We start from the raw sequence: 8,792 nt of genomic DNA, 5'->3' as shown, positions 1-8,792 counted from the left end.
CCACAATTTCCACCCCCTTTGGCAAGTACTCAAACCAACAGGTTAAGTAATTCCTATGTCTCCTTATAATATTCAGAAGAATGGATGCTGTACCCCATACTACAAAGCCAGCTGCCAGTTGCTTACACCTGGTCAGTGCTGGGTATGTGTAAAATAAGGGAATACAGCACTTTCAGATCATGGGGAGATGCCTGCCAACTTTAGGTACCTCAGGGTTAGGCAGATGCTAAACAGGCTTGTTGCTTTTAAATCACAATTATGGACTTAAAACCCCTCATGTCTACTACCTCCCATTGAAAATATCCAAGTCTTTTGTTAGATCTGACCTCCAGTCCTTAAGCAGAGCTATGTACAAAAACTATATTTGCCTTACCCCCACAACATGTTGCTTGCTCAAATAATCTCCAACACACATTTTTCTTTGAAAATTGTCAAGCTTTAATGCAATGCTGGTACAGTAGAATAAAGCATTGGTATTTGTTCACTCTTTTTGCCCCTTCCACCTAAGAGGCTGTAATTCATTGACTGCGTATACATACTAACATCTTAAAATTGACTCATTTTCACAAATTAACCCAAGCATACTACAAGGATGGCATGAAACTGACCCAATCCAGAAGAGTGATACTTGTACCCTACTTGATCTTCATGAGCATAACAGTCATCTATTTGTTTAATCGGAATGACCTCTTGCTTAATTTTAAGAAGTGAAAGAAACATTCTTCGGACTTTGAAATAACATATGCTAATGCTTCAAGCATTTTCAGATCAAGCATAGTTTTGAAAGATAGCTCAACAATTATTATCGAGTGAATTTCATGGTGTGTAGCCAGACACTCGCTATAGATACTCTTACCTTATACATTACACCTAGAGGCTTGACCCTTGATTTGTGATCTCCTTGTCAGGCTTTGTACAAATAAGTATTAAGTAAGAAATTCCCTGCTCAAGCTAGCTCATACTGTAGATTTATGATAGGATGAGGCAGGCAAAAATGATGGCAGGAGGTGAAGACACAAGGTTACAACAGACGGAGCACATTTTGTATAATAAGTATTAGTAGCAGGTTGGCAGTTTCTCCCCCCCCACCCACACCAGTTACCAAAAATAAAGTATTTTGTGTGTCCAAATTTGGAAGCAGACACTTCTCAGGGAATAACAAGTCCAGACGCACTGAACACCTCAATCCTGCAACTGCCTGTATGTAGGACCTGAGATACCGAAGTACAACTAGCTACAGGATCAGAACATAAACTAATGGTATACCCCATTTTTTGCTACACCATGTGGGAAATGTGAAGAAAAAATGACATTTTAAAAGATGAAGACTCTTGATTTCCTTTCCTCTAAAAAACACACACACATTAGGATAAGAAAAATTTTAAGCAAAATGGCTGTGTCTTCTGCTTCTCTTGCATAGTACATTCAGGCAGCTGCATTTTCAGACTTCTCATCCACACACCTTCCAGTCACAGAATTATGGCTCAAGAGGCTTCTCCATCATCTTCAGTCCAAGGCGCCCAACCATTAAGATGCTGTTGAAAGGAAAATGCTGTGAGCTTACTGAAGGTAAAACACAAAACCAAATAACAAATTCAGAATAAACCCAAGAGCTAGAAAATAATTGAAATGGTTTGGTTTTATTTAGCTCTGATACATGAAACATATTCTCCAAATATGTAGATTAAACTATTATAAAGACATAAATATAAAGGTTATTAAAAATATAGGCATGAACAGGAACACAGTGTGTAGTACCTGGCACCAGCTATTAACCCTGCGGGAATGAATTTTCTGGAGTTGTAAAATCTCATCCCCATAACTGCAGTCAAGGTTCCAGATGCAACTGACCAAAAGACAAGAAGACACCAAGTCAAGTATTGTAAAGGAATCTGAGGTGAGAGCACTGAGTTAGCAGAAAGTAATCAATAAGTAACAATGTCAAGTGAACTGAGATAGGCCTATTTCTACAGGCAGAAGGGGAAAAACCTACAGCAGACTGGCATATACTTCTGTATACAAACTAGCCTCCAAATCAATATTTTACCCTTTGATTTTACAAAGCACAGACATTCTTTAAACTCAAGTCCCCCTGCCACAAGTACTCTCTCGTGTTGATCAGAAATAGGTCATTCTAACGAGAACTTGAAGTCTGAGTCCCCCTAAATCTTTGGACACATCATAAAAACTGTATTTCTCATTTTATCCCCATCAGTATAACGTGGGTTTCCTTAGCTATGTCCCAGAAGTGTTGTGAGAGAGTTTGTAAAGTGCTTTGAAACTGAAGCATGTCATACAAGGGCTAAGTATTAGTAATATGTTTCGTAACCTTCCATTATCCAAGCAGAAAGTAGGGCAGGGCAGCATCTTAGGCTGTGTGTAGACGAAACAAAGGGCATGTGTGCACGACACTTTAAAGCGGGCTAAATGCTTTTGCACTGCTTTAATGGTGTCTGTTTGCACGCCTCTGGCGTACTGTGCATTAATTACAGCCACTGCAGCAAATTCGGCAGTGTAATACGCCTTAAATGACTTGGGGTGCAATGAACTAAAACTCCTCTACCAGCTGTGGAGTGAAGCACCGGGCTCCATGCAGCTCAGGGACTCTGCAGGAAGCACTACAGGGAACCTGGCAGCAGCTCGGGAAGGCAGGCTCTGCCCAAGAGGGGAAAAAAAAAGTGGCAAGCCCAATCTTCCTTCCCACCTCGCAGAGCCTGCCTGCCTGCCTGAGCTGCACGGGGGCCCAGTGCTTCCCTCCACGGCTGTGCTGCCTGCCAGGACTGCCCAAGCCGGGTGTCTGTGGGTGGGTGCCGCCTGCGGGGTGGGGGCTGCCGCAGAGGGAAGCACCTGCTGCCTCCCACAGCCCAAGGACCACTCCACCTGCTAGCAGCTCACCCGCCCCTCCCCACTGCCGGAGAGGCAGGTAAGTCAGGTGTGTACAAGACACGGGAATTTAACTGGCCCTAAATTGAAGCGGTGTTTTTAAAAACCCACCACTTCAATTTAGGGCCCCCATTTAGTCTACACATACCCTTAGAGAATAACTGATTGAGAGAGGCATAAGGTTTCATAGACAAAAACCTGCTTGTTTAGAAGTTATCTTCATCATAGTATCTAATGAAGTGGCCTGTCACTTGTGAAAGTTTCTACCTCTCTGAACCAGTTAATCTTTATATATGTGCTCCAGGATGGGGATGGGGGGGCGCTTTAATTAAAGCACCCAAAGTATCATATGTATCAGCATCTCTGCACTGAAAAACAGCAGGGGGGAGGGGGGAACGCGGCAGTGCTTTAACTAAGCTCATTCAACAAACTTTAGTTAAAGTGTCCCTGCTGCTGTTTTTCAGCACAGGGATGCTGATACACATGACGTTGGAATCTGCTGAAGCGTGGTAATTACAGTGCATCTGAGCAGCCTCCCTGCATGCGTATAGGCACCCAGAGTGCCACCGTGCCCTGCCTTGTTTGTCCAAACTAACATGGTTAACTACTTATCTTTTTCCATAATTCAACTTAAAAGATAAACCAAATCATCAGCCATGTTCATGTTATTGCTGATTTAAGTAGCTTCACAGAACTGGTAAAAGGTACTGCAAGGTTTGAACAGATGGGTTGAAAACTCAGCACAACACATAACCCAAAGCAACAATGAAGTCCTCAACCCCAAGATGCAGAACTAATCTACAGCTGGGTTGAAGCCACAAAGGCAAAACCAGAGGAGGGGGGAAAACAGTTGATTCTACTTCTCTGTGGAGTTTTGGCCTGTCTGCATGTTACACTCTGACCCTCCAAGGCACTATCCTCAACAAGACCACTCTACCCTTTTGGTCCTCATAACAAGTGTTACCACAAAGCATTAGGCAAAGGTGTCTGAAAGCCCCTGCATGATCTAGCCACTCTCTGAGACAACATTCCTGCTGCCTGTCAAGCCATGGAGGGGCTCACAAAGTTGGATGCCTGTGAACTGTGCCCAATTTGGGCTCATACTGATAAGTGGTCCTGATTTTGCATGGTGCCAGTTGCTTCTAGTCTGGCAGACAAGAGCTCTCAGCCTCTTCCACTATCAGGCTCCATAAATAATATTAATCCTTATCATGAGGGAGTGAATATTTATTTTATTACCTCATCGTGTAATAGTGATGCATTTTTCACAGCCACATATTCTTCCATGTCCCTGTCTCCAGCTGACATGAGATCTACATTGCAGCAGATATGTGCAATGCACAAGACACTGATTTTTTAACCAAATACAGCCCCTTTGGAAGTCCAGGAGTGAATAAGGTTATCCCCATGAACATGGTTTTTAGAATTAGGTGCCGTTTTTATGGGAACACTTCCTTTGGAAGCAAAACTGATGAACAGCCTTGCTGAGATCCATAAATAAAATAAAACCCTGTAGGCCAGCTGTGTGAAACAAGTCAGTAAAATGTGTTATCAAGTTTATGATGATAAACATTAAATATGCATGCGTCAGGTCCATTTAATAGACATTTTTAAATGTACTTACTCAGGGAAAGCCACACATTCTTTGGGTCTTTGGACTGCTGGTAAGCACCCAGCCCAGCCAACCCCCCAAAGAGAAGGCCAGCAGCTAGAGATGGGACACTACCTTGAATAAAACAAAGACATACACTCATGAATAGAAGAGCTGATAACCCAGTCCATAAACAAAACAACCCCAAAATTACATTTTTCACTAAGCCAAGAGAGGAAAGCATTAGTGCTTAAGATCATCAGCAAAGATTGGTTCAGTCAGTTTTCACTCACATGGCTATTTGGCAGATCCTAAAAAAGCACCATCATCAAATAAATAGATCTGGAATAGCTGCCGGACCAATATTGCTGTACTTAGCTAGCAATATAAACATTAGACATTGATCAGTCAGAAACAGTTCCATATAAAAGTTTAGTTAACAACCTCTATAGGTTTAGGCATGTATCAATATGCCTAAGGTATCCAGGTTGTAGCCGTCTTGGTCTAGTCCAACCTAGATACTCGACCAATATGGCTACAACCTGGATACCTGACACATGGAAGATACTGAATTTTAGCCGATTTTTAAAAATGAAATCTTCATATTTTCCCAAGCAGGAAGCAACTGTGACCACTTGAAACCCGAGATCCTGCCCCTGCCTTTGTTTCAAGGTAATTTGCATCAACACAGATCCTCACAGGAGGTGAGAGGCTCCATACCAGATATGAACTGACTGCCCAGAGGAGTTTTTCCATCTATTGACTCCTCTGTGAAATCCTATGAAATACAAACTTTCATTTCTACCCAGGAGAACTTCTACAATCTTTTCTCCAATGCCTGATGAAGCATGTGTGCCCAAAAGCTTACAATTAAAGGCATTTTTTTTAAAAAAATCTTGTTGGTTTATTAGAAGATATCATCTCTACTATGAGTCAATATGCCTAAAGCACTTCAGAGCTAAACCTCCTACAACAGAAATTCACAGAATGGTGAATGCACACAGGTGTGACCTTATATTGAGTTCACATTTATGGTATAGGCAAAGAAGATATATAATGGAGACTGGGCTTATACTGGAAACTCGGTTGCAGGTTTAACTACAGATTGACTACTGTCTCTTAATAATCCAAATGGTACAGCTAGAATGAATATAACATACATAACTATAGATAATTAAAGGTTTTATCATGGAATAGAAATTACAATTTTTTTGCCATTCCAAATTGAGACAGATGATTAAGAACTCAAAGGGACTAAAGTATTTCATTTTGGAAACAAAGGGGTCTGGGCTGCCTCACAGGGTTTTATGCTGTTTTACATTTTTCGAACCCTAAACATGCGTCCCAGGTAGGCCTACTTCCTTTGCAGGCTACCCCACAATCAAGGCTCTCCACTCCTGGGGTTACACCAACCAACTCAGTGCCTGTGGCTCCCCAAAATCCTGCCTGCCTACCATAACAAATCATGCATGCACTTCAGGACTCAATGTGAAAATGTAAATACCCTATCTCCACTGCACCCACTCTTCACTAGTAAAAAAAGTAGTATTTTGGCCTATTTTCACAGGAGGATAGGACTGGAAATAGGATTTATGAAGTCATCTACTCAGGCCCCTGCTCAAGGCAGGATCATGCTTGACTAAACCATCCCAGCCAAACATCTTTCTAACTTGCGTTTGAAAATTTCCAGGGATGGAGATGCCACTTCTCTATGCAGCCTGTTCCAAAGTTTGCCCACGTTCATAATCAAAAGGGATGCTCCCAGGCCCCATCCTTTAATCCAGTCATAAAACAAAGAGGATAGGAATTTACCAATACTGTACCTGCTTTTGTATAACCGATTACTCCACCCGAAGCAATCAGCGCGGCATAGCTAAAGCCAATCCAGTCCCAACTCATCCTAAGAACATAAAGTGAAATTAGGTGTAATTCATTGTTTTATTTCCATCCCCACTGTATGTTTTTATTTGCTTCCTTGAATGTTTATGAAGAGTGCTACATGAGAGACCTCAGGGACCATAGCACACAGCACAACTCCATGCTGTGGAAAATGCCAGGTCTTCACTTCTGATCAATTTTTGACTACAAAAAAATAATAAAGCAATTCTTCTGTTGCAAAGAACTCAGAAAGATCCCAACAGGAATGGTTTTAACACTATGGATTCCTGTGGGAGAACTCTGGGTTTATCTTGTAAATCATGTTTGCAAACCTAACAGTGCTAACACTGTGCAACACCCTGGGGCACACCTGAAAGGATCTCAAGGGTGCCCCAGGGTGAGGCTGAGAATCATGGCTCTAGGAAAACTCTCAATAAGGCGTTAAGATCTGCAAATATTAAGCAACAATGTTGACTCCCACAAGCCTGACTTTTCCAGGCCTATTTTCCCTGACCCCCTCTCCCTTCCCCTTTCCCCTTCTGTATTCAAACCACTCTGTCCATTTGATACACCACTCTGTGCACCTCCTTTCATAGCATCTGATGAAGTGAGCTCAGTCTCATGAATGCTCATGCTATACATGTCTGGTTTTGTTAATCTGCATGGTTCAACTCTACCCTGTCTGACTTCAGACTAACGCATCTAATTCCCTCTCTTGATTCCCACACAGACACAGTTGTTTCAATGCCACTATGCAATCAGATGAACAGTCACTCCAAGCTTGAAATCCCAACTGCATGAAGGCATATAGCATATTACCAGCATGTATGGGTGGAAGGAAAGGGACCAGCTGTGAACTAACTTGCAGTAAGACAGGCCCACTTATTGCACTAAGGGGTACCATGGGCCTAGGTCCAGCAAGAAAAACTATAAGCTTCTCTTAAAAAGGGAGACCACTGGGAACACAACAACAAATTTCTTGGGACAAATAAAACAGGGAAGGGAGTGAGGGTCATAGGTTAACAGGGATCCAGAAGGGGACATTGAGCAGAGCACACCAGGCAGTGCTCACAGCCCCCGGAATGAGTTGAGGGAGCGCATGGACACCAAACAGTGAAACTGCCCTCAGATGAGCCGAGTGGATCAGGGATTTGGGCCCTCAAGGAAGAACTATAAGTCTCCCTTAGCAGAGAGGCCACTGGGGACACAGCAGCTGATTCTGGGGGACAACTAAAGAGAAAACAGTAAGGTCACAGGTTCAAAATAAGTGTGCCAAGGGACACTGAGCAAAGCACATCACACAGCAGCCACCGGCCCTTGAACACATCCAAGGAGCCAGTGGACACTGCCCAGTGAAACTCAACCTAGACATACGAATAGATCAGGGACAGGAAAACCGGCCTGCAGTCCTTAGGAGTCCCCCTGGCCACAGCCTCCTTCCTGGTCATGTAGATTATTTGTTTGGCTACAGCCAGGAGGTTGACCAGGAGGTCCTGGGACCTGGTGGGGTCACAGATGAGGAGTGCATAAACAAAAAGATGTAGGGAGAAGTGTAGCCAGCACCCTCAGGAGGAGTTGCTGGAGGAGGCAGTGAAGGGGCTGCAGCCTGGCACACTCCAGGTTGGCACATCAGGATCTCCCTGTGCTCACATAAGGGGCAGGATGAGGCTGAAGTTGGGTGCTTATTCCCAGTTCCTTTTTCAAAGCTACTCTATACTCAATAAAAGCTTGTTATTAACAAATTTACACGACCTAAAGAGAATTTTATCAGCTGTGCATATGTATTCATTAGCAACCAACTTCAGCCTCATAGGGCAGGTGTCAGGGGAGTCATGAAGTGCGTCAGGTATATCCCCATGGTGACAGCTCCTAGAGGAGCCACCAGCTGAGGTCCCCAGCGGCTCATTCTCATTGAGAGTGTCTTGCCACTTGGTGTCCAGGTGGGATGCGAGGATAGGATGGTGGAGGGCGCAGACCATGGGCATGTAGAGCTGCTGGCAATAGACTGTACAGAAGCAGACTGACAGGATGGGAACTGAAGCACGGTTGTGGCTGTACCCCATCCCCCAGGGCAAGTGCTAAGTGGCTTCCACATGCCCTCAAGGTCTCTCCTTGACTAACGGGGCTTGAGAGGGCTGCTCTGAAGCTTTGCATTCAGGACAGGCCATTAGAACTAACCAACAGGCATCCTGCAATGGGACTGAGCACAGCTAATACTCCAAGCTGCCCCAACACATCCGGATGACAACTCTCCCCAACTTCCAGCGGGCCCGGATCTGGAGTCAGCCACAGGCCGCAAATCCAGCCCCAACCTTCCCCAAGGCCTGGCCGGCTTCAGAGGCCCCATCCTCTCCCGGGCGCGACGCCGCTGCGGCTCCCCCTGCCAGAGCGCAGCCCGCAAACGGCCGGGGCGGCTGCCACCACCGGGGAGGGCCAGCAG

The 8,792-nt window shown here is 44.4% G+C and overlaps 1 protein-coding gene across 1 annotated transcript in view; it reads right to left on the bottom strand.

Moving 5' to 3' along the window:
• Positions 1-453: 453 nt before the first annotated feature.
• Positions 454-8,792, bottom strand: part of LOC109301376 (transmembrane protein 14C-like) — an 8,634-nt gene continuing 295 nt past the window's right edge. Inside the window, exons 2-5 of the mRNA XM_019522524.1 lie at positions 6,298-6,376; positions 4,508-4,609; positions 1,759-1,846; positions 454-1,535 (exon numbers count right to left, since the gene is read on the bottom strand). Of these exons, the coding sequence (XP_019378069.1) occupies positions 1,478-1,535; positions 1,759-1,846; positions 4,508-4,609; positions 6,298-6,373 (324 nt within the window). The 5' untranslated portion in view covers positions 6,374-6,376 and the 3' untranslated portion in view covers positions 454-1,477. The remainder of the gene's footprint in view (positions 1,536-1,758; positions 1,847-4,507; positions 4,610-6,297; positions 6,377-8,792) is intronic.

Source organism: Gavialis gangeticus, unplaced genomic scaffold (genome assembly GCF_001723915.1).
Source record: "Gavialis gangeticus isolate Ggan-Ray unplaced genomic scaffold, GavGan_comp1, whole genome shotgun sequence".
NCBI classification, from domain to species: Eukaryota; Metazoa; Chordata; order Crocodylia; family Gavialidae; genus Gavialis; species Gavialis gangeticus.
The sequence above is the reverse complement of the archived record's forward strand: the minus strand, read 5'-3'. Positions and strand labels throughout refer to the sequence as shown.